This window comes from Lithobates pipiens, unplaced genomic scaffold (assembly GCF_037356315.1).
Source record: "Lithobates pipiens isolate NorthernLeopardFrog02 unplaced genomic scaffold, aLitPip1_a1.2 Scaffold_16, whole genome shotgun sequence".
NCBI classification, from domain to species: Eukaryota; Metazoa; Chordata; class Amphibia; order Anura; family Ranidae; genus Lithobates; species Lithobates pipiens.
This window is the reverse complement of record NW_027507748.1, coordinates 572,722,785-572,748,988: the sequence shown is the minus strand read 5'-3', so window position 1 is coordinate 572,748,988 and position 26,204 is coordinate 572,722,785. Positions and strand designations below refer to the sequence as shown.

Genomic DNA, 26,204 nt, shown 5'->3' with positions numbered 1-26,204 from the left:
TAGGCCGATGATATCTATCAATATACTAACAATATATTCTTTAATTCTCCGATTATCAATTTGTGTTTTTAAAACTATTTATGTATAACCTGTTTACAAAAAATGTACACAAAGTTGCTGTTCATTTTTAGCTGAAATACTTATCCCTCCATGTACTTAAAGCGGCTCTTCAGTAATTGTTTCATCTTCTCATCTATTAGATCTTCTGTCCATGTTGTTTTAACTTTGGATAGTAAAACATTTTTTTTCTGCCAGTAAATACCTTATACAGCCAACTTCTTGTTTGTCTGGTCATTAGCCTAGGCTTATTACATCATGCACAACTCTCTAAGTCTTGTGAGAGTTTGCCAGGAAGGAAGGGGGATGAGTCATAATTGGGCCAAGAAAGCTGCAGGGCTGCAGAGCTGGTGATGTGCCTCTTTGTGTCTGTGTAAGTGAAGGAAGTGAATAGGCAGCAACTTCCGCTGCCCACAGTTAAAATGGCTGCAGTCAGACTTAGTGGAGGGAGATTTCTGCAGCATATTTGGCAAGTACAGAATCACAGTATATATAAAATAATATGCAAAGTGGTTGGAGGGAAGCTTCAGAATGGCGCATTGCTCTCTCGGAAGACTGCAATATTTTAATTCCTAACATAAGTAATTTGCTAGATTTGCCAAGGCTTGAAGTAATTGTTAGACCCTTACCCAGTGACATGGCTCGCTTCAAGTGATATACAGAGATTAAACAAATCCCCCTACATTAGTTGTACACGTTTTTCTGCACCACTCTCTTCTGCACAATTTACTAAGTACTTCTGAGCTTTAGGAGGCAGGGAATGGGGATCTGATGTCACTCACATTTCACAGCTCAGAGGAGAGATGAGTGTAACCTAAGACATGACTGGAGGGAATGGATACACTCCTCTACACAATCCCATAGAGAAACTTAAACAGCTGAGGCTGTCAATCGCTGGCTGTGTGCTGGAGGCTCCCTCTCCATCCCCCTGGATTTGTTGGAGTCTGCACAACCTGCCAGAAACGACTTGTGCAGATAGCAGAGGAACCACTGCAGACAGAAATCACACCTTGGTGCTTTGGATTGAGGCAAGTATATACTATAGACGTATATGCTTTGTTCATTTTTCATGACAGAGGTTTACAACCCCTTTAAAGCAAAATTCCCGCCAAAATATACAGGGACTAAAAGAGGTCGCTTCAGATTTCAGGTACTTACACTGCTTGTATTTCAAAAATGTATTTAAGGATGTATTAATGCTTACAGAGCTCTTTTAATTGTGTCTTTTATATCTGCCTCAACTTCAAATTTATTAATGTCATGTCATGTCATTAATAGAGAAAGTCCCGACGCTACTACCCAACACGACTAGCTATTAATCTGGCATCTGGGATATCTGGCACCACTCTGGATAGCCACAAGCAAGGTTTTATTGTGGTAGAGACTAACTACAGACTCTATGCATATACAGGTAAGTGTGCAGTAACATGTTTTATACTGTGTATGTACTTTAGGTTAGTATTCCATCCAAACATGTACCTACAGAGCTGAAGGAGAGAAGGAGTCTCTTTCACTATGAGTGTGCCCATTAGAAGACTTTACCTCTTTCAGTTCCAGTGACAGTGGTCATTAGGAGAAATAGAGTATAAACATCCTCAACGAGCAGACAGACAAATGAAAAACTGTCAGGGGCTTGTTTGACATTCAATTCATTAATTAATTAAAGATCTGCACAAATCAGGTGACTCGTGGCCACTAACATTATATAAAGTTAAAGCGACATTAAAATGAATTGTTTTAAAAAAACATATAATGTACCTTACATGTATTTGCTGTTTAAAAAAAAAAAAAATATATATCCTCAGTTGACTTTTGAAAGTGTCCCCCGATTGTACAGACCCACACCCCATGGAGTCCTGTAGGAGTCCCCATGCCTACACTCTCCTGCTCTTTACTACAACTGTACATGCAGCCTTCAAAGGGATACACACACACGCATAGGCAGCATGAACGGGACACATGGCCGCTGTCAATTAACTCTGCAGGTTGAAGAGGCGCATAGATTTTGCTTTGTGCCCCTCTCGTGGTGCTTGTGTGTGTGGCACTTGGAACGCTGCACGTACAGTTTTAGTACAGAATGGGAACCTGCATATTTATGGAACTCCATAGGTTCGGGCCGCACAGGGGGAACATGTAGAACAGGGACTGTGTCAGCATAAGTAAACACAGAGAAGAATTTTTTTAGAAAAAAACAAAAGGGCTAGCGAGGGGGGACTTGGTATTGGATTAAAGTAGAAGTTTAGGCTAAACCTAACCAACTCTAATCCTACTCTATGCCAGATATCACTGTACTTACCTGTTTTGCCGTCATTCCAGTCCAGTCCCACACTGAGCTGTCAGCGGTGTATTCATTGTGTAGGAGGCGTGTGCAGAAGAGACAACCAACAACGGAAGCCCCATAGTAAGTCTATGGGTGAGATCACTTCCGAGGCATTTCCCAGCTGTTGTCGGTTCTCTCCGGCACACAGTATCCACCGCTGGAGACTGGACTGGGTTGGCTGCAGAACAGGTAAGTACAGCAATTTTTGCTTTACAGGGCTAGTTAAATTAGTCTTAGAATGTGGCATGAGTAGAGTTAGAGTTAGTTTTTGCCTAAACGTCCACTTTAAGTAGATTGCAAGGTACACCTGTAATTCAAGATTATGTTTTAGCATGGATGTATGAAGGTTTATAGATCTAAACTTCCCTGACAAGCCCAGGAGAACAGCCATGAAATATGTGACCAACAGCCAAAAGGTTAAACAAGAATTTTAAAATGTGCATTTCTTCTTCTATATTTTTATTTTTTTACGTTTGCTGTGTCTTCAGATTCAGAACTGCAGATTGCCCTCATAGCTCTTTTTTCGGAGATGTTATATCGTTTTCCTAACCTGGTAGTAGCGCAGGTCACTAGAGAAAGTGTACAACAAGCTATTGGAAATGGTATCACTGCTGAGCAGGTAAGAAGAGATAAACCATAGTTCTTAAGGTAGACAAAGACAAATTATTATATCATTTTGTTCTTTTGTCAATGAAATAGTATTTTTATATTATGGTGTAATTAGTTTGAATTGTATACACTTAAAGGCATGCTATCATGTCATACTAGACATTAGTATGAATATATGCAGTATATATGAGGGGTCTTCAAAATGTTTCCTCACTTATTTATATTTCGTAGAGTTAGGAACTCTCGTAAATATATAAATATACATATGATCATTTTATAATAACCACTTGTAGCTAACAAGCAAAGAGCCCATAGCAGGGCAATCGCTTTCTATTTAAAAAAAAAAAAACAGTACTTTTTTGATAGAGCACTAATTGGCAGGAGGATTAGATTAGAGATTGGAGGATAGTTACAGAAGATGGATACACAAAAGTATTTATAGAAATAAAAATGTAAAAGTAAATAAACATAGGTGAGCTAAAAAATGACCAAAATGTATAATACTTTAAGATGTGCATGCACATATTGACTATTGCTAAAGAAGCGTCAAATATGGCTCCCAAGCCACTGGATGGGGGGCACCTACTCTAAACCTACTGTACAATTGAGGGGTCAACTCTTAATTTTAAAATAAATCAGGAACAAGATACCTAAAAAGGGAGAAGAAGGGTTGTTAGCTGTGCTTGCCAAAATTGAGGTGTTGGTGCTTCATGTACAAAGCAGCAAGTAGAATTTTTAAACAAATCACTGTATTTAAACAGACACTGCAACCTTGCCTGTTCAGGGCAAAGGGAACTTTGCAAAGGGCCTCCGACCCACTGATATTAATTTGCTAGGTCTCCCCCGTTGCTTTTTCTTCTTCTGCAACAAGCACCAAAATCACCATGTGACCACAATAAGGTGCGCTATCACTTTAAATACTTATCACAATTTAGGTGTAATTTCACTTTAAATGAGAATAATATAAAACTGTGAAAAGGACAGAGATCTTAAAAGAAATCCTTGCAAATATAGAATGAATTATAAAGAGTCCGTAAACCATAAAGTTCACAAATGTGCGCACGATGTGAAAGCCACCAATGTTCACGTGCATGGCTGTCATACAACTGTGTACTCTTTGCAGTAACCCAAACTGGTTTGGCAGATGTCGGGATTGTAAACAAACACGACACCCCCATGCCTGGCTGTCCCACTACTCAGCAGCTGGATGTATTATGGCTTAAACTTTGGCATATAAAGCGGCAAAGGGAAAAAAAAAAGGCAAATCCCATACTGTAGCACATTAAAATAAACTAAACTCTATTGTTATAGTTCACTTACATGATAACAGAAATAGAACCACAATATACAGAATCAAAGATGGCACCGCCACAAGTTCTGTCATCATGTGTGATGACACAAACTCGCTGGGGTCAGTATCAGTGGGTTGACGAACCCCTTTGCAAAGACATTGTCACTTTGCCCTGAATCGGCAGCGTGACAATATCAAGTGTCAAATCTAGATCAGAGTTTATAAGTGATGTCCTGTATTATTCATATATGTAGAAAAGCAATGATTTTGTAAACTACCATGTTAAAGGCAAAGATGGGATGTGCAACAATGATACCAACTGCCATATAGACATGTTGAGTGAATTAGTTATAAGATGCCAAATGCTCAGACAAAATCATTATTTTCTTTATCGTACATCACAGGACACCGAGCAGCTATAGTAATTACTATCTGGGTTATACGCCACCTATAGGTGAATGGACACTGGCACACCCAAAAGACAGGAAGTGCCCCCTCTATGTAAAGCCTCCCATACAGGAAATACTTCCATTTTTTCACCAGTGTCTGCAAGGTGGTAGTCGCTGATGTGATACATGTGCTTTTGGAGCATACTTTGAGGCCTGGACGGTACTATTAAGAATCGTGGACTTTAAGCAGATCCATTCAAAAAAGCTGTCAGACTAAATGGATGGTACCTGAGCCTCATTGGAAGGAAAGAAGATTCCTCGAGGTTTGCCTGTAATGCAGCCTTACAGCTCTGGACCCTGTGTAATGGAACCCTGTGCAGTGTTTGTCCTTACCAAGGTGCTTTCCTGCAGGGTGCTATACAGGTCCAGGGGAGTGGACCCCAGATTAAGGGGGACCCAGTCTCTGAAGGTCTTTTATGACAAAACTCGCCATGATGGGTGAAGATTGAACTCCTGTTATGTTCAGAGTCCTGCAGCAGGAATGGTAAGTGCATTTGTTTGCAGAAAAAAAAAGAGTTCTGACTGTCTGTTCTCTCGGTGGCCACTGGGAGCAGTGTGCTATTTAATCATGCTATGTACTTCTTACTCATGTGGGCTGTTGTTTCTCCTCCAGCCACTAGAGGGTGAAGGCTTGCTCAGTGTGGCCTATTTTTATATAGTCAGGAAGGGCGGCCATGCCACGTGGCAACAGGTTCAGTAGGCTTCTGGAGGCATAGCAGCAGCCCATGGATACTAACAAAGTCTGAGTACTTACTATGGGAGAACTGTGTGACAGACAAGTCATGATTATATTATGCATATTTAATGCTTATCCAGGGGGACTGTACAACTGTAAGTTGATACACCCCTGGATGGTTAGCAGTGCACTTTAACCACTTCCCGACCGCCGCACGACGATGTACGTCGACAGAATGGCACGGGCAGGCATAAGGGCTTACATGTACGTCCTTGCCTACCCGCCGGTCGGGGGCCCGATCGGGCCCCCGCCCGGTGCCTGCGGTGGTCGGTATTCGTTCGGGAGCGATCCCGGACGAGGGGACGGCCATTCATTCATGGCCACCCCCTCGCTCCCGACGAATGAAAATGTCCCGTGACATCATTTCCTCTCCTGTAATGTAAACACAGGAGAGGAAGTGATGTATTCTCTCCTCCGTGTCTGTATTTTTCGTTCCGGCACCGAGGAGAGAGGTTCGGTGAGTTGCACCAACACACCACACATACAGTAGAACATGCCAGGCACACTCACACCCCCCCTTTACCCCCCGATCACCCCCCAATTACCCCTGCCCCCCCAGTCACAATGACACCAATTGCTTTTTTTTTTTTTTTTTTTTTGCATTGGTGTCATTTGTGACTGTAATAACTGTTAGGGCAGTTAGGGTTAGCCCCCTTTAGTTCTAATGTGCCCCCCTAACCCCCCCAATAAAGGTTTAACCCCGTGATCACCCCCCGTCGCCAGTGTCACTAAGGCTGGGTTCACATTGCAGCGGTTTATGAGAACTAATGTGATTCGCACCGCACTGCAGTGCAAATCACATCCGATCTCTGTGCGATTAGAGTTCAGCCATACAGATAGTATGGCTGAATTCGTGTCGCACCCGCCGCACCCGCCGCAAATTCGCACGGGACCCTTTTTTTGGCCTGCAGCAGAATCGGATCGCATGGGTGTTCACACCATGCGATCCGAGTTTGCAGATCGCACTGCGATATGCGAACTGATCTGGGGGTGTCATTAACATTTCACTGACACTCCCAGCAGTTCGCATAGGGCAGTGTGAACTGCCGCCGGGAGGCATGCGATGCGGGAACCCGCCGCGGATTCATGGCGTTCCCGCATCGCTCCAGTGTGAACCCAGCCTAATAAGCGATAGTTTTTCTGATCGCTGTATTAGTGTCACAGGTGACGCTAGTTAGGCAGGTAGGTATTTAGGTTCGCCGCAGCTTTTTATAGCGCCAGGGACCCCCATATACTACCGCATAAAGCCCCCTGATTGCCCCCTAGTTAACTGATCACCATATAACTGTTACAGGTGACGCTGGTTGGTTAGTTATTTTTTTATAGTTTCAGGGCACCCGCCATTTATTACCTAATAAAGGTTTAACCCCCTGATCACCCGGCGGGTGTCATTTGTGACTGTAATAACTGTTAGGGCAGTTAGGGTTAGCCCCCTTTAGTTCTAAGGTACCCCCCTAACCCCCCCAATAAAGGTTTAACCCCGTGATCACCCCCCGTCGCCAGTGTCACTAAGGCTGGGTTCACATTGCAGCGGTTTATGAGAACGGATGTGATTCGCACCGCACTGCAGTGCAAATCACATCCGATCTCTGTGCGATTCGAGTTCAGCCATACAGATAGTATGGCTGAATTCGTGTCGCACCCGCCGCACCCGCCGCAAACTCGCACGGGACCCTTTTTTTGGTCCGCAGCAGAATCGGATCGCATGGGTGTTCACACCATGCGATCCGAGTTTGCAGATCGCACTGCGATATGCGAACTGATCTGGGGGTGTCATTAACATTTTACTGACACTCCCAGCAGTTCGCATAGGGCAGTGTGAACTGCCGCCGGGAGGCATGTGATGCGGGAACCCGCCGCGGATTCGTGGCGTTCCCGCATCGCTCCAGTGTGAACCCAGCCTAATAAGCGATCGTTTTTCTGATCACTGTATTCGTTTCACAGGTGACGCTAGTTAGGCAGGTAGGTATTTAGGTTCGCCGCAGCTTTTTATAGCGCCAGGGACCCCCATATACTACCGCATAAAGCCCCCTGATTGCCCCCTAGTTAACCCTTTCACCAGTGATCACCATATAACTGTTACAGGTGACGCTGGTTGGTTAGTTATTTTTTTTATAGTTTCAGGGCACCCGCCATTTATTACCTAGTCTCACTAGTGTACCCCTAAATTTAGGGGTGTCTACTTTCCAAAATGGGGTCATTTGGGGGGGGTTTGTGCCATCTTGGCATTTTATGGCCTTCAAAACTGTAACGCCCTTAGAAAACCTGAAGGCGGTTCTTGGTTTTCGGGGCCCCGTACGCGGCTAGGCTCCCAAAAAGTCCCACATATGTGGTATCCCCGTACTCAGGAGAAGCAGCAGAATTTATTTTGGGGTGTCATTTCACATATGCCCATAGCATGTGTGAGCAATATATCATTTAGTGACAACTTTGTGAAAAAAAAATAAAAAAAAATTAAAGTTTGTAATTTTCCCGCAACTTGTGGCAAAATATAAAATATTCCATGGACTCAAAATGCCTCTCAGCAAATAGCTTGGGGTGTCTACTTTCTAAAATGGGGTCATTTGTGGGGGTTTTGTGCCATCTTGGCATTTTATGGCCTTCAAAACTGTAATAGGTAGTGAGAAGTGAAATCAAAAATTTACGCCCTTAGAAAGCCTGAAGGCGGTGCTTGGTTTCGGGGCCCCGTACGCGGCTAGGCTCCCAAAAAGTCCCACATATGTGGTATCCCCGTACTCAGGAGAAGCAGCAGAATTTATTTTGGGGTGTCATTTCACATATGCCCATAGCATGTGTGAGCAATATATCATTTAGTGACAACTTTGTGTAAAAAAAAAAAAAAAAAAAATTTTTTTTTTGTCATTATTCAATCGCTTGAGGCAAAAAAATAAAATATTCAATGGGCTCAACATGCCACTTATCAATTTCCTTAGGGTGTCTACTTTCCAAAATGGGGTCATTTGGGGGGGTTTTGTACTGCCCTGCCATTTTAGCACCTCAAGAAATGAGGCAGTCGTAAACTAAAAGCTGCGTAAATTCCAGAAAACGTACCTTAGTTTGTAGATGTGACAACTTTTGCGCAAACCAATAAATATACAATTATTGACTTTTTTTTTACCAAAGACATGTGGCTGAATACATTTTGGCCTAAATGTATGACTAAAATTGAGTTTATTGGATTTTTCTAATAACAAAAAGTAGAAAATATCATTTTTTTTCAAAATTTGCGGTCTTTTTACGTTTATATCGCAAAAAATAAAAATCGCAGAGGCAATCAAATACCATCAAAAGAAAGCTCTATTTGTGGGAAGAAAAGGACGCAAATTTTGTTTGGGTACAACATTGCATGACCGCGCAATTACCAGTTAAAGCAGCGCAGTGCCAAATTGTAAAAAGACCTCTGGTCATTTACCAGCAAAAGGGTCCGGTCTGAAGGTGGTTAAAGTGTTGTTGACTGCTCTGTAGGCAGGTACAGCGTAGTATACATGCTTGCAAACTTGTTGCTTAAATGCATGTTTAAATATACACATTTGGAAGAACATGAACATGGGTGAATTTTAAGGAGTTGTATCTCCAGTATAGTGCATATGTGCTTGGCTAAATCCTGCAGAACTATGTATGGGGCCAACTGCAGTTAAGCAGGTTCTTGCTTGCAAACTAACTGGAACGCACGGTTGCTGAAACGCATGGTTGCTGAAGATGCATGTTTTTACATATTTGCATAAATATACATGGTTAAACTTGTTTGCATAAAGATACATGATCATGGTTTCACAAAGATGCATGGTTGCACAAGGGTGCATGGTTATTCATGTTTGCATAAATATGCATGATTGCATAAAGAGACATGGTTGCATAAAGATGCATGTTTGGACATGTTTGTATAAATATACATGGTTATTCATGATCGCCTCAAGATACATGTTTATACATGTTTGCTTAAATATACATGATCACATAAAGATACATGGTTGCATAAAGATACATATTTACACATGTTTGTAGAGATATACATGGTTTTACATGGTCGCATAAAGATACGTGGTCGCATAAAGATACTTGATTGCATAAAGATAATGGTTGCATAAAGATGCATGTTTATACATGTTTGTTTAAATATACATGGTCGCATAAGGATACATGGTTGCTTAACCACTTCAGCCCCGGACAAATTTTCAGCCTAAGGACCAGAGGTCTTTTTACAATTTCGCACTGCACTGCTTTAACTGGTAATTGCGTGGTCATGCAATGTTGTACCCAAACGAAATTTGCGTCCTTTTCTTCCCACAAATAGAGCTTTCTTTTGATGGTATTTTATTGCCTCTGCGATTTTTATTTTTTGCGATATAAATGGAAAAAGACCGAAAATTTTGAGAAAAAAATATATTTTCTTCTTTTTGTTATAAGAAAAATCGAATAAACTCAATTTTAGTCATACATGTAGGGCAAAATTTATTCAGCCACATGTCTTTAGTAAAAAAAAATGTCAATAAGCGTATATTTATTGGTTTGCGCAAAAGTTATAGCGTCTACAAACTAGAGTACATTTTCTGGAATTTACACAGCTTTTAATTTACGACTGCCTTTCTCATTTCTTGAGGTGCTAAAATGGCAGGGCAGTACAACCCCCCCCCCCCCAAATGACCCCATTTTGGAAAGTAGACACCCCAAGGAAATTGCTGAGGGGCATGTTGAGTCCATTGAATATTTTTTTTGTCCCAAGTGATTGAATAATGACAAAAAAAATAAAAGTTTACAAAAAGTTGTCACTAAATGATATATTGCTCACACATGCCATAGTTATATGTGGAATTGCACCCCAAAATATATTCTGCTGCTTCTCCTGAGTACGGGGATACCACATATGTGGGACTTTTTGAGAGTCTAGCCGCATACGGCACCCCGAAAACCAATCACTGCCTTCAGGATTTCTAAGGGTGCAAATTTTTGATTTCACTCCTCATTACCTATCACAGTTTCGAAGGCCATAAAATGTCAAAATAGCACAAACCCCCCCAAATGACCCCATTTTGGAAAGTAGACACCCCAAGCTATTTACTGAGAAGCATGTTGAGTCCATGAAATATTTCATGTTTTTCCACAATATTACAATTTTTTTTTTTTTTTTTTTTTGCACAAAGTTGTCACTAAATGATATATTGCTCACACATTCTATGGGCATAAGTCAAATTACACCCCAAAATAAATTCTGCTGCTTCTCCCGAGTACGGGTATACACATGTGGGGGACTTTTGGGAGCCTAGCCATGTACGGGACCCCGAAAACCAAGCACTGCCTTCCAGATTTAAATATAAAACGCTACCAAAAAAAACTGTTAGCGATCGCAGGGATCGGGCCTGACTCTGCGATCGCTGCAGTTATGCGTTTAGTGTTTTGTAAGTGACAGTGATCGATCAATACTGCACTTGGGTGGGCTGGGTGGAGGGGCAAAATACAGGTGCTAGCAGGTATCTGGGCTGATCCTGCTAACAATGCTTTTTTTGGAACCCTAAACTGCTGGGGACGCTAGTGTAGATCTGATCAGTCAGATATTGATCTGTTCAGATTCTATACCACTACGGGAGGTTTATGCTTTGCGCGTGGGTGTTAGCGGTACTGGCACTAACCTAGCGCTGCCTGGGGCGACGCAGACCCTGACCCTAAAACCTAATTGATATCACCCGCCGGGTGATCAGGGGGTTAAACCTTTATTGGGTAATAAATGGTGGGTGCCCTGATGCTATAAAAAGCAAACTAACCAGAGTCACCCGTAACACTTATACGGTGATCACTGGTGAAAGGGTTAATTAGGGGCAATCAGGGGGTTCAAATTTTTATTAGGTAGTATATGGGGGTCCCTGGCGCTATATAAAAACCTGACGGGGAATCTAAATAACTAACTGGCTAACCAGCGTCACCAGTGACACTTATACTGTGATCGCTGGTGAAAGGGTTAATTAGGGGCAATCAGGGGGTTAAAACCATTATTGGGTAGTATATCGGGGTACCTAGCGCTATAAAAACCTGGCGGTAAACCTAAAAAAATAACTATCTACCTAGCGACACTAATGCAGCGATCAGAAAAATGATCGCTTAGTGACACTGGAAAAAGGGGGTGAAAGGGTTAACTAGCGGCAATCAGGGGGTTAAAACTATTATTGGGTAGTATATCGGGGTACCTAGCGCTATAAAAACCTGGCGGTAAACCTAAAAAAATAACTAGCTACCTAGCAACACTAGCGACACTAATGCAGCGATCAGAAAAATGATCGCTTAGTGACACTGGCAAAAGGGGGTGAAACCTTTATTGGGGGGTGGTAGGGGGCTACCCTGGACCTAACACTAACTGCCCTGACAGTTTTTACTTTTACAACTGATAAACTGATAAACAACTGATCAGTAAATAAATGATCACTGCAATCAGTGACACTGTGACTGGGGGGGGAGGGGGTTGTGTGCCTGTGTGTGCCTACATGTCAGTGTAGTGTTGGTGCACACTTACTTTCTGTCTTCTCGTAGTCCGGTCAATAAGACCGCCCCGAGGAGAATGACATCACTTCCTCCCTGCCTGTGTTTACTATACACAGGGGAGGAAGCTTCTCATTCGCCAGGAGCGATCGAGAGGGGATGGCCAGAAACCAACGGCCATCCCCTCATCCCAGATCGCTCCTGCAGCGAAACGGACCTCCGCATCCAGCGGGAGGGGGTCCGATCGGACCCCCCACCAGCTGGAAGGCAAGCACGTACATGTACGTGCTTGTGCCTGTACACGCCATTGTGATGACGTACAATGGCATGAGGCAGTCCTTAAGTGGTTAAAGATACATGATTTTTTAAAGATACATGGTTGCATAAAGATGCATGTTTATACATGTTTGTTTAAATATGCATGGTTGCATAAAGATACTTGAGCGCTTAAAGATACATGGTTGCATAAATATGCATGTTTATACTTGATTGCATAAGGATGCATGATCGCATAAAGATGCATGTTTGCTTAAATATACATGATCGCAAAAGGATACATGGTTGTATAAAGATACTTAATTGCATAAAGATGCATGTTTATACATGATTGCATAAGGATACATGATTGCATAAAGACGCATGTTTACATGATCGCATAAAGCTATTTGATCACATAAAGATACATGATTGCATTAGGATACATGGTTGCATAAAGATGAATGTTTATACATGATCGCATAAGGATACTTGATCGCATAAGGATACATGTTTATACATGTCTGCGTAGATACGTGTTGCATGATGCATAAACACATTTCATAAACGCATGCTCGCTTATTGCGAAACTGCTTGTTTCCATGGGCATATGTTGCATGAATGCGTGTGTACAGTGCACGCTTTCATATTTTGCCTAAATGCATAGTTGCATAAGCACATGCTTCCATAGATACATATTGCTTAAACACATGCTGGCATGTTTTCATTTGTATTGCTTACGTATGTTTATTTACAGCTGTATACTTATATACTTATTTTCCTGGAATTACATACATATGTGCTTATTTGCATAGAACTATGTGCATATGGGCTTATTTGCCTGAGTGCTTGTTTGCCTGAGGGTACTTGCGTGTGTGCTTATTGACCTTATACTGCATACATAAATGCATGAATGGCAAGAATACTTGTATACCTACATGGTTGCATAAATCCACATTGTTTTACGCCTGCATCCTTAGAGGACTGTATATTAGATTGGGTAATATAGTTGCTGCGTTATACCAATTAAATGGTTCCAGAAAAGAGAGGCAGCCAGGGGAAGCAGGGGCACCGCTCTCAGGTTCAGAGATCTGGCGGTGTCCACATCTCCTTTGGTCCTTTAGCGTATTCAAAATAGAGTAGGTGCTTCTTTGGTGATGTACGATAAAGAAAATAGGATCTTTCCTACAGCTTACCTGTAAAATCCTTTTCTTGGCGTACATCACGGGACACAGTGGTCCCTCCCCTCTTTTTGCAATTGCTTGCTACAAAACTGAGATACTTCCTGTATAGGAGGGGTTATATAGAGGGGAGACTTCCTGTCTTTTGGGTGTGCTGGTGTCCATTCACCTATAGGTGGCGTATTAACCCAGATAGTAATTACTATAGCTGCTCTGTGTCCCGTGATGTACTCCAAGAAAAGGATTTTACAGGTAAGCTGTAGGAAAAATCCTATTATCAATTGGGAACTTAAATATTGATACTCAAAAAATGTAAAACGTTTGCCAAATGTGCCAAAAATGTGTAATGTTGTATTTTCCTCTTGGCATTCCTGAAAGCATGTAAATGAACATAATGGAAACATCAGCAAGCGGCACGCAAAGCCTCTTTTGAAGGCACTCGACTCCCTACCCATCAGCAGAGCAGCGCAGGGAAGTGTCAGTGAGACACTAATGCATTCCAATTTCAGAATTCCTTTATTCATCCATTTTTTGTTATAAAATCGCCACGCTCAATTTCTTTGAAAGAAAATTTCGGCACATTGTGCTCAAAAAGTTGCCTACCCCTGGTTTAGATTGTGATAAATGAATTGGCAGCTCCCATTCTGTTGTCTCTTAAAAAATGCAAAATCTGTACAAGGGTTTTGTAGAGAATCGCATATAAGATACGATTATATCAATGCTACACACAATTCAAATGAGACTATTAGTAGGGGATTCTTTGCACAATATTGATAGACTTTGGAATGCGTGTAGTAACCAGGTCAGTTTAGGTGGCGCAAAGGATTACCTCTATAAATTGCAGTCTGCGTAATAGTTTATGGTCATTAAGAAACGCAGAAAAGGGGACCACTCTGTGGCTTCTGTATGGATAGTTATTCTTGCCTCTTGTATATAGAAACAAGTTCATCTCAATGTTTGATTGCAAGGGAAATTGATGCGCCTAGGATTAACATACTGCAGTGTAGGAGACTGAAAGTTCCTAATGTTTGTATTCCAATCTTTAGATAATCCATTTCATGAGGACTAGAGCACACCCTGTGATGTTGCAACAGGTGAGATATTTTCCTTTGCTAAGGTGTTAAATGTCCCATATTTGTAGCAGTCCCTATAGATTTTTTTCCTAAGTTCACTGCATGAATTCAAAGATTGAAAAAAAACAATTATAAAAAATGTCATATCTAGATAAACATATTAACCACTTAAGAACAGAGCCTCTTTCTGAGATTTGTTGTTTAGAAGTTAAAAACTGTTTTGTTAGTTTTTTTGCTAGAAAATTACTTAGAACCCCCAAACATTATATATATATATATATATATATATATATATATATATATATATATATATATATATATAATCTCCTATATTCACCGACCGACACAGCTCCTCTCTGTAACTAAATGGGTTGTATAGCCTGCCATTAGGAGAACTAGGCAAAATTGTTACACAATACACAGAACTTTTAATCCCGCCCCATGTTGACCCTGTGCTATCAACCCTCCTCACTGCTCCCAGCAGCTTCAGTTTTTATTTTGCCTAGTAAGGAGAATGACCTAGGAACCCTGCGGGCCCTCTCGGTCCCTGTTTTTGCTGCAGGTTTGATGTTTTTTTGCGCAAGATGAAAGATCCTGGGATCTTCTATCAGCTGCCGGCTGAGTGACAGGCTGGTTAATGGTATCCTTGTAGTCTCCCCAGTCCGGCCATCGAGCGTGAGCAGGCCACAGCTAAGGCTCGGCAGGCCACGACATGCCTCAGCTCCAGAGGTGGTTGGTGAGCTTCAATGCTCCGGGATATACATATGACCAGGCTACTGCTGTCTGGATCACAGTATACCGGGCCAACAGCTACCCTGTAACTGCACAGGAGTAGGTCTGTGATGGAATGTCTCCCAGCTCTTCAGGACTGGTAAGTATGGCTCTCCCTGCCTCGGTGGGGTGAGCAGCTGGGCATTCCCTGGGAGGTTGATTCGGGGGCCACTTCACCTCCCTATCTTCTCTCCCAAGTCCCTAGCTCCCCTCCTTCCCCCCTCTGAGGGGAGTGGCTGCATGCGCTGCGGGCGGTGTGTGCGTGGGTTCGCTGGTTTCTCACCTGTGGGGGCTCTGTGCGGCTGCCGTTGGTCCTGGGCCCGGTCTGGGGGGTCCCAAAAGTGTTTGTGGAGGTTGTTCTTGCTGTAAGCAGGCAGCACATTTCTAGTTTTGTTCTATCACCGCATGGCGCTGTCCGGCGGCCATTTTGGATGTGGGAAAGCCTGTATTCCCCTGGTGAGCTTCAGAAGCCATCTTCTTTAGGATCTCCTATTTAGTTACATTGGCGGCTATTTTCTTGAAGCCTGAGCGCTCTTTTTTCCGCAGTTCTCTTGTGGCAGCATTACATGTGCTTTCACTTGCTGTTTCCTGTGTCCACTGTGTGGACAGGACGCTGGATGGCTCCTTGCTGAACACTGAAGCTAGCTCTGCAGAACGTTTCACTGCTGTTATAAGCAGCTGCTGCTGACACAGTTTTTTCCTCTCTGCAACTGGGAACCTCCTAGGGACTACAGGCACTGCTAGTGGCATTCACAGAACGCCCAGGGTGGCGTTGCTTAGGCAGCACCGGATCGCAATCGTGGGATACCTGGACGATCTCCTCCTGAGAGCATCTTCCGCCTCAGAATTAGAGGATGTGGCGATCACCATGCAGACCCTGCAAGAATTTGGGTGGCTGTTGAACCTAAAGAAGTCGGTGGTTGTACCAACTACGCATCTGGAGTACCTGGGGTTGCTGTTGGACTCCAGGGAAGCGAGGGTTTTTCTCCCCTCGGACAAATTGCTGACTCTCAGATCTGCGGTCAATCTGCTGATGAACAGCATGTGGTCATCGCTCCGCTTTTGCATGCGAGTGCTGGGGCTCATGGTGGCCTCCTTCGAGGCAGTACCTTATGCCCAGTTCCACACCAGAGTCCTGCAGAAGGAGATATTGACAAAATGGGACAAATCTACGTTGTCTCTGGATCGGCAGATCCAGGTGAGCCAACCAGTCAAGGATTCCCTGATCTGGTGGTTGAGGTCCCCGGTGATTCAGTCAGGAAAATCTTTTCTTCCTCTGAACTGGACGGTGATCACTACAGGCGCCAGTCTGTCCGGCTGGGGTGGAGTGATGGGGATTCAGTCAGCTCAGGGCCTCTGGTCGACGGAGGAATCCAAGTTGCCGATCAATCTGCTCGAATTGAGAGCGATCAGGCTGTGCCTCCACACGTGATCGACGCGTCTTCGAGGGCGTCCGACCAGGATACAGTCAGACAACACCACGGCTGTGGCGTACATAAATCACCAAGGGGGAACAAGAAGCTCAGCTGCTGCTCGGGAGGTCACTCACATACTTCAGTGGGCAGAGCGACATGTTCCGGCCCTGTCAGCCATTTACATCCCGGGGGTGGAAAATTGGCAGGCAGACTGCCTGAGTCGTCAGATGCTGGACCCAGGAGAATGGGCTTGCATCCGAGGATATTCCAGCTGCTGTGCCTGAAATGGGGCACGACAGAGCTGGATCTCTTGGCCTCCCATCTCAATCGGAAGGTGCCGAGATTCGTGTGCAGGAGGAGGAATCCGTGGGCAGACGTGTCAGACAGGCTGGTGGCTCCGTGGGATCAGTACCAACTGATATACGCCTTTTCTCCACTGAAACTGTTGCCACGTCTACTTTGCAGAGTGGAAGCCGAGGGGATTCCAGTAATCTAGTCCGGGTACAAGCAGATTTCTGCTGGTTTCTGCTTGTGCCCGGACTGGGTGATGTAGTATATGTGATAGTGACCCATTTGTAGATGTGGGTATGCGTCCATTCTGACTGAAATAAGTTTGCAAATGAATGGTTCTATGCACATGTTTTGTATAAACCTTTAATTAATTCCAATTTCCTGTTCCGTTCATTTGTGGGTGGATTTGGTTTAGAACAAAGCATTTATATAGTAGCAATATGGGGGGACAGAGTAAGCCCCTGTTGATGACCGCTTGTGTCGAAACGCGTCAGGCAGCATTACTTGCACCCCATATTGCTTTAGTCTTAGTTGATTTGTTTTTTCGTGATCGCTTTTTATATTTGTATAATACGTATTTTTTATTAAAACCAATCGTTTTTTTTTTTTTACCTACACCATCCGGAGCCCTTTTTTTTTCTTTTTCCTTTTATTTGCTATCTACATGAACCCCTGAATTGGAAGTGGGATACATTGGGTTTTTGAGGTACCTCCGACCCTGAATAAGGGAATCACTGGTTGGTAATCATTCGATCCACCTATCTCCATTCGGGACCGTGGACGCTCCCAAGAGGATCCCATATCGTGACCCCTCTTTCCAGAGGCTGGAGTACAATCCTTTGGGATTACAAGCTCTTTAGACCCATTGTCATATGGCATGCGGGTCCAACTGTTCTGGTAAGTGTATCCATCTTATAGTAATTGTTAGTTATCCTCGCGCCACAATGAATAGACTAGAAAACTACTATGGTTGCAGCAAAACACTGGCAGGGGTGCAAACCCTCCCCTAAAATATGATAATAAATAGAAAGATGGTGTTGTGCTCCACAAGAAATACTAAATTAATTCAATAAATACATAGATAATGATAAATAATAAATAATGCCATGCAAATACAAAAATAACTATATGTGACTGTTCAGAATCAATTCCTTCAGGGTGTGCACCTTTTAAAGTGTATCAGTGCCAATCAAACAATATTCAAACCAGTGCAATGTGACCGGTTAAATATTTCAAATAAGGGTAATAAAATATTCCCAATAAAGTGCAAGTAGGGCAAAATAAATAAATACTAAAATTACAAATAGGGTTCAACCAGTGAAACTAAATAAACAATGCAATAAGAGCCAAAATGTGTCTCAATCTATAAAGTGCATACAGTGAAACAAATAATAAAAAAATTGGAAAAAAATATAATAAAGAGCACAGTCCAAAAAAGGAGTTCTTAGAGTGTCTCTATTTTTAACAAAAAAAGCAATCCATATCAAGCCATGCAATAAGTGAATCCACACTGTGCCATATAACAGACTAATTCCGTGAATAGAAACGGGGGATAATTCCACCGGTGATCTTGTGAATCCTCAAAGCAGGTGTTCACACACTGAGTGCAGTGGCTACCTTACCTCACTGCTGTAAGGTAAACAGCAATTATTTCCAGCGGTTAGAATGTATGTTATCGGCTGGTGCAGGCACCACAGGCAATCCCCTCTAGGTACTCAGCCATGGACCATAGATCATAACCATAAAAGAAAAAGGAGCTCCAATAGTGAAGTATATACTGCCAAACAAACTTTATTATAGAAAGGACATTACCGTAAAAACGAACAAACTCCTCGTTCGTACCCCGGACGTCACTTCCAGTATCCTGCTAATCCAATCCTACGCGTATCGTCATCGATCATGTGACTTCATCAGGGAATAGAGTATAGGAGGCGAACAGACGTTTAAATAATATCCACAATTAACGGCCATTTTCTTGTAGCCCGCAGCGCCTATTAGTAATGGTGACCATAGACCTCGCACCGCGTGCATTTTCTTATAGCCCTTATCGAGACTAACATCGCAGCCATTTTCTTATAGGCTTTTGAGGACATCATTAGCTACGTGGCTGCCGGCGGCCATTTTATTGTAGTGCCCTTATCCACAATCATCCTAATTACTAAGTGCTACGCTCGCGGCCATTTTCCCATTGATTATGGGTATAGTCACATCCACTAATGTGGGCTAGGTCCATAACTTTCTTCCCATAGGTTTCTAACAACCCATAATGGGAATGATCCTTTGGACTGAACGCCCTGTGTTATTAGACCGGCTTAGTTAAAAAAATGGCTAAAAAAGCTTCTATACTGCAAACTAATAACCTTAAGCAACGGAAATGATTTTTAAAAGAAAATATTTTATATTAAAAAAATGTGATTAAAAGATTAAAACAAGGGGGACATTAATTAAAATGATAATGTAATCTTTAGCTTAAAACAAAGGGCATTATTTAAAATGATGATATATTCTTTAGCTAGTAGCTGCAAACACAGCCACAAGCATACATATCTAAGGCAGAGTGTTTATTAAGGTAATATAGTCTATACCCGCAGCCCTACGGGTAAACATAGACTACAGAACACATAAATAACAGTAAATCAAGACCACACAATTAGATGCTGACTGTAACAGAGCTGCACACATATCTATCTTAGAATACGCCAATCTTATTCTATAGCATAAAATGCTAAATAATGGTAATACTACACTGATCAGGAATCCAAATAGATTCCTATAATACTGCCAGGTGGTCGTATGCACAGCATCAACAACCTGACATTGCCTCGCTTCAACATAAACGACAGAAGTCGATAGATACTCCAAATCCGTAATTCTTATAGCATAAGGATAAAGCAACCTAAGGGGTTTATTTAGCGGTCATCAAGGTATCATAATAAAACAGGTACACAAGGCTACAGGCAGGCGTGTATACATGCAATTTAGTGGGTGGATACCGGAGAAGAAGTCCAAAGTTCCCATATATCCCTTCCAATATAAAATCCTAAAAAATAATAAGAATATAAAACTGCAATAAATACTGGAATAATCTAAAAGTCACTGATAAAACAGTTGAGGTCGAACTCAATATTGAGCCCCTGAGGTGTAAAAGTGTCTAAAGTGAAAATCCACTTTGATTCTAATTGGCTTAGTGTCCTAACTTTATGCCCTCCTCTCCAATGCTTCTTGTAGGGCTCACTACCCCAGAATGTAAGGTGGGTGGGAGCCTTGTTATGGTGTGTACAGAAATGTCTTGACACACTATGTTTGTCAAATCCATTAATGTTTTTGACATGTTCCTTTATGCGCACTCTCAAAGGTCTTTTGGTGCGGCCTACATATTGTAGGCCACAGCTACATTGTAGAACATACACAGCTCCCTCCGTGTTACAGCATATAAAATCTTTAATATCATAGAAATTCCCAGTACTTGTGGACATAAATTTAAATTTCTTCTCAGGTGGGCGTTTTGTTTTCGTGCACGCAAAACAACGTTTGCAAGGAAAGAAGCCTTTTCCCGTAAAGAAAGTCACACCATTAAATGGTGGATCAGGAACATTTCTAACGATCTTGTCTCTCAATGTCGGGGCCCTCAGATTGTTGCATCTACAGATATTTCCACAGACCAACAGATTGCTGTGACGTGTCTCCTTGGTACCTTGATTTAAAGTCCATTTGAGAAGATTGGTCACTCTCTCCCCATATAAGTGGACTTGTGTACAGATTGACGAACTGGCAATAGCGGTCTTTTCAGGATCCACGTCATGTGACCCCACTATTACTACATTGTCCATGCACTGTTGTATTTACATAGCACCAGGCATTATACTCTGCACATATTGTGGTTTACACCTGTTTTATAATTAATACAATAGCTTTTTCTTTGTTTAGTACAGGTCACTTATATTCACTCAAAAAATATGTTTTTGAGTTTAAAGTTTGTTTAGCGCTGCATTTTTATTTTTTCTACATCTCCATGTGTGAGGAGAAAGTGTGGCATGCGCACTCCTTTTCAGCCCTGGTTGTCTTTTTTTCAGCGACCCCTGGCGTCTCACTCATTAGAGAGTACCTTTGTTCAGGGGGTACGGCATGTAGTCCCTCCGATGCGTCCTCCGTTACCCCCCATGGGATTTGAACCTGATGTTGGCGCTTATGAAGCTGCCGTTTAAGAAGATAAGGGAAATTCCCCTGTTGACCCTTTCACAGAAGGTGGTCTTTCTAGTGGCCATCACATCGGCCAGGAGGGTTTCGGAATTGGCGGCCTTGTCCTGCAAGTCGCCTTATCTGGTCATCCACAGGGATAAGGTGGTGTTGCGGCAACCGTCCTTTTCTACCAAAAGTGGTTTCAGCTTTTCATATCAATGAGGACATTGTATTACCATCGTTGTGTCCTAAGCCAAACCACCCCACGGAGGTGGCCCTTCGCGCTCTCGATGTGGCTAGGGCTCTGAAGTTGTACTTGTCTGCCACAGTTCCATTTCGGAAGTCAGACTCACTTTTTTTTTTTTCGGTGGCTGGTCCTAAGAAAGGCATGGCGGTCTCGTCGGCCACCATTTCCAGGTGGATCAGACAGATTGTAGTCCAAGCCTATGCCTTGAAGGGGCAGGTGCCCCCCTTTCCAGTCACGGCCCAGTCTACAAGAGCAATCAGAATGTCTTGGGCCTTCCGACACCAAGCGTCTGTCGCTCAAGTGTGTAAGGCAGTGACCTGGTCATCTCTCCATATGTTTACCAAGTTCTACAAGGTAGATGTCAGTGCATCGGCTGATGCTTGTTTTGGCCGCAAAGTTTTGCAGGCGGCCGTGTAGTTGCAATTGAGTTTTTTCCTGGTTTTGTGATAAAAACGCAGTACTGTTTTTTTGTTAGATGCACTGTTGTATTACTTCCGCAATGTTGCGGTTTTGGGGATCACTCCTGTTGAGGATTCCTGGTTATATGGTGGAGGTTTTCCACACACTGCTTTTTTTTGTGCGTTTGGTTTCACTAGTTCCCACTTGCCATGGTGGATGAAGTTTTTTATGCTGTTTTTTTCCCACCCCTCGTTTGGCACTGCTTGGGGAAGTCCCATTTAGTTACAGAGAGGAGCTGTGTCGGTCGGTGAATATAAGAGAAAATAGGATTTTTGTACTCGCCGTAAAATCCTTTTCTCTGTAATTCACCGACCGACATAACACCCACCCCTCCTTTTTTCTACGTTATACTGCTTGTTGACGTACTGAAGCTGCTGGGAGCAGTGAGGAGGGTTGATAGCACAGGATCCACCCCCTGGGGCAGGATTAAAAGTTCTGTGTATTGTGTAACAATTTTGCCTAGTTCTCCTAATGGCAGGCTATAAAACCCATTTAGTTACAGAGAGGAGCTGTGTCAGTCGGTGAATTACAGAGAAAAGGATTTTATGGTGAGTACAAAAATCCTATTTTTTTTTCCCTAACACCCTAGAGAATAAAATGGTGGTCGTTGCAATACTTTCTGTCATGCAGTATTTGCGCATCGGCCTTACAAGTGCACTTTTTTGAATTAAAAAATAAGACAACAGTAAAGTTAGCCAATTTTTATTTATTTATATATATTGTGAAAGATAATGTTACGCAGAGTAAACTGATACCCAACATGTCACACTTCAAAATTGCGCTGTTCATGGAATGGCGAAAAACGTTTACCCTTAAAAATCTCCATAGGCAAAGTTTAAAATAATTCTACAGGTTGCATGTTTTGAGTTACAGAGGAGGTCTACAATCATTGCTCTTGCTCTACCGATCATGGCGATACTTCACATGTGTGATTTGAACACCTTTTCATATGCGAGCACTACTCACCTATGCGTTCACATCTGCACGCGAGTTCTGCGGGATGGGGCATGTTTTAAAAAAAATGCATTTTTTTTTTCTTATTTTACCTTTTTTATTTTTACACAAATAAAAATTGTGTCACTTTTATTCCTATTACTAGGAATGTAAACATCCCTTGTAATAGAAAAAAAAAAACATGACAGGACCTCTTAAATATGAGATCTGGGGTCAAAATGACCTCAGATCTCATATTTACACTAAAATGCAATAAAAAAAAAAGTTTGTCATTTGTAAAAAAATAGAAATGGCCCTTTAAAGTGGTTGTAAATCTTTACAACACACTTTGACCTACAGGTAAGCCTAGATTAAGGCTTACCTGTAGGTCCAAGAAATATCTCCTAAACCTACACGGTTTAGGAGATATTTGCCGCAAGACAGGCACCGCTGTCTACGGCACACAGGCGCACTGAGCACGCCGCGGTCAACGGCGATATGCCGCGAGTGTCGGCTCCCATGCGCAGGAGTGACGTCATCGCGGCTTCGCTGAATGACAACGGCGGAGCGGCGAGACCCACCGAGAAGATGGATGCGCCGGAATACAGGGGACAGCGGTGACTTCGCTGGCTCCTGTGTCAGGTAAGTGACACATAATGGACTACTATGCGATGCATAGTAGTCCATTATGCTTTACCTTTGCAGGGAATGAAAGAGGAAGTAAACTCATCAGAATTTACTTCCTCTTTAAGAGCTATGGGTGGAAGTGACGTTTGATGTCGCTTCCACCCTGCAATGATATGGAGATGGGTGGCGGCCACCTTCCCCTCACTCATCTCCATAACAAGCCAGGAGAAGGATCCAATCGCCTCCGCCTCTACCGAAGGCTCCGGTAAGCGGCGGAGGGCACAGGAGCACGGCGGGAGGGCGAGGGCCCCCTCTCCCACCGCCGATAAAAGTGATCTTGCAGCGAAGACCACTTTTATCTGAAAGTGGACCGCCTGCTGAAGAAGAGGATACCGGGGTTATCGCAAAGTACCGACGTTAAACTGCGGCAGGCGATCTTTAAGTGATTAATTGTCCTCAGTGGAAAAGTTATGTATAGTATTTAGGATACCTGACACTTGAGATGCTTCCTCCCTGACTAAATTTTACTTGAACAGACTGGCAATGCAAATATTTTTCCTAATTTTTTTTTGTACTAGTATTGCAGTGGTGGCTTAGGTGCACACAATGTTTTTAAATACTATTTTACCTCCCACCTTTGATCGGTCCTGTCCTGGTCTGCCCAGACGGCGCAGAATAGGTAGTCGGAAATTTAAATGGGATCATTATACCCAGCTCATCCATGCTCTCTACTCTGGTCCTCTACTCTACTGAGCATTTGCTGATTCTTAAAAAAGTACATATTAGCAGCTCCCATTTCTCCATTGACACTCATGTACACACTTGGGGTGGTTTGCTGTCCCCAGGAACCTCTGGGAAGAAGAAACACGATACTGACCAATACCATCCACAGCATCACGTTCTTTGCTGACATCAGTTCCGGTATCTCCGCCATTTGTGTTTCACACTGGCTCCGTCGCAGCCGATGGCTTCCCCTCCACTCTGATTAATCGTGCTGCTTTAGTAGAAGCTAGAGATTAGACCACTTACATTTTTCTTATACTGTATCTGTGGTTTAGCACACTTGCTGCAGCCATTATTGGGGAGCCATTATTGTTCTACCTGCTGGATTTTATACTTCTTTTATATTAGGGGGAACGCAACAGAAGATGCTGGAACACAGAAATGTTGGAAACTCCCAGATAAACAGAAACACAAGAACTACAGCAGAGAACGCTCATTGTTGGAGTATCCAATATATAAAATGTCAGCAGTTGACTGTATGACTTTTCTACTGACCCTTTAATGGGTGAATGCTTTTGGGATGTCTGTACCATGTATTGGAACTAAACGTGTAATTTCTGTCTATTTTTTCCAGACTCTAGTTCTTCCGCCAACTATCACTGATCAGGTTCGTCTCTGGGAGCTTGAGAGAGATCGTCTTCGTTTTTCTGAAGGTCTGGATACCCTGTTTTTTCTGTTTCTTGTTAGTGCTATGTACAGGTGCCGTTCGTCTGCTAATATGAAAAATTATGTGCTTATACAGTTTTAGATAATTAACTAAATATATCCAACTCACTGGCCATATGTGTTAGCTATTTCCAACCTCAGCCCAGAGTTTCTTTATACATATAGTTATTACATACCTCTTTCTCACAGCACCAACAAACAATTATTGTTTTAAAAAGAAGTAGGAGGAATCAACTTGTAAGACAACTGTACAGTCAGATTTAAATGTGGGTGGTGAGGTTTAAGAAATTAATATTTCTAATATCATTAATTGCAGCAAGCTAACAGAGAAATAATGTGAATTTATGTATTATATTCTACCAAAGAAAAATGCATTTAAGAACCTGTGTTGAAGATCTTTCTCTTTTTATCCATTAGGTGTTCTATACAATCAGTTCCTTTCACAGGTGGACTTTGAGCTGCTAAGAAATTATGCTCAAGATCTTGGTGTACTTGTGTTTGAAAACCCTGCCCGGCGAGTTATGGTGGTTACACAAGCTGGACACCCAGATGTTAAGAGATTCTGGAAGAGACAGAAGCACAGTTAATGAGACCAGAATTAAAACTTTTTGGAGCGGAAAGAATGCTGGTTTATAATGAAATCACACTGAGTTTTGTTACTGCTATGGCACCATGGATGGGATTTTATACTGCACTAGGAACTTTTGTGCTCAGTTCAGCTAAATACATTTTGAAAGAAGGATCATTGATTCCTGTTTCCAGTTTCTGCACTATGACTTTCAGCAATGCAAAAAGAGATAAATACTTTGTATTAAAATCAAGACAACTGATATTTTATTTCAGTTCTCTAATTCTTCAGTTGCTGTGAATAAAAAAAAAAAACACTCATCTAAGACTTTAAGAGCCAGTAGGTATGGGAGCTGTTTTTTTTAAACCATCATGCTCACAAATGGTGGCTTATTAATGGAAAAGCTCTCTGGAATATTTAAAGTGGATCCCGATGCTTTATCTCTAATTGTTGCTACCATAAATAAACTGGTGAGGACAAAATGTTTGTGGGTTTTCTTTTGTTGTTTTTTTATTACCATATATTACCAAATAACGAGGGCCCGGAAGCACCCATTGCAAACAACTGAAAGATTCCAAATATCTTTTAATGAATCAAAGACCATATTTATTAACCAGTACAGAAAAGAGTTCCAGAACATCTGTGTTACAGTATACAGCAAAATATCTAACACTTAAATATACAAGTGGGCAAAGAAATTGTCAGTAATTCAAATTACAGTACATCTGCGGACAAATTAAAAGTACTGCTAGTACACCACTATTATAATTGGCAGGGGGTTGCCACACTCCAGTGTCTCATTATAGAATAGGCATACATTAAATAG

General features: G+C 42.3%; 1 protein-coding gene across 1 annotated transcript in view; it reads left to right on the top strand.

Moving 5' to 3' along the window:
- Positions 1–25,860, top strand: part of GTF2H4 (general transcription factor IIH subunit 4) — a 58,087-nt gene extending 32,227 nt beyond the window's left edge. Inside the window, exons 10-14 of the mRNA XM_077483745.1 lie at positions 1,336–1,468; positions 2,866–2,996; positions 14,413–14,460; positions 24,719–24,797; positions 25,228–25,860. Of these exons, the coding sequence (XP_077339871.1) occupies positions 1,336–1,468; positions 2,866–2,996; positions 14,413–14,460; positions 24,719–24,797; positions 25,228–25,397 (561 nt within the window). The 3' untranslated portion in view covers positions 25,398–25,860. The remainder of the gene's footprint in view (positions 1–1,335; positions 1,469–2,865; positions 2,997–14,412; positions 14,461–24,718; positions 24,798–25,227) is intronic.
- Positions 25,861–26,204: the final 344 nt, after the last annotated feature.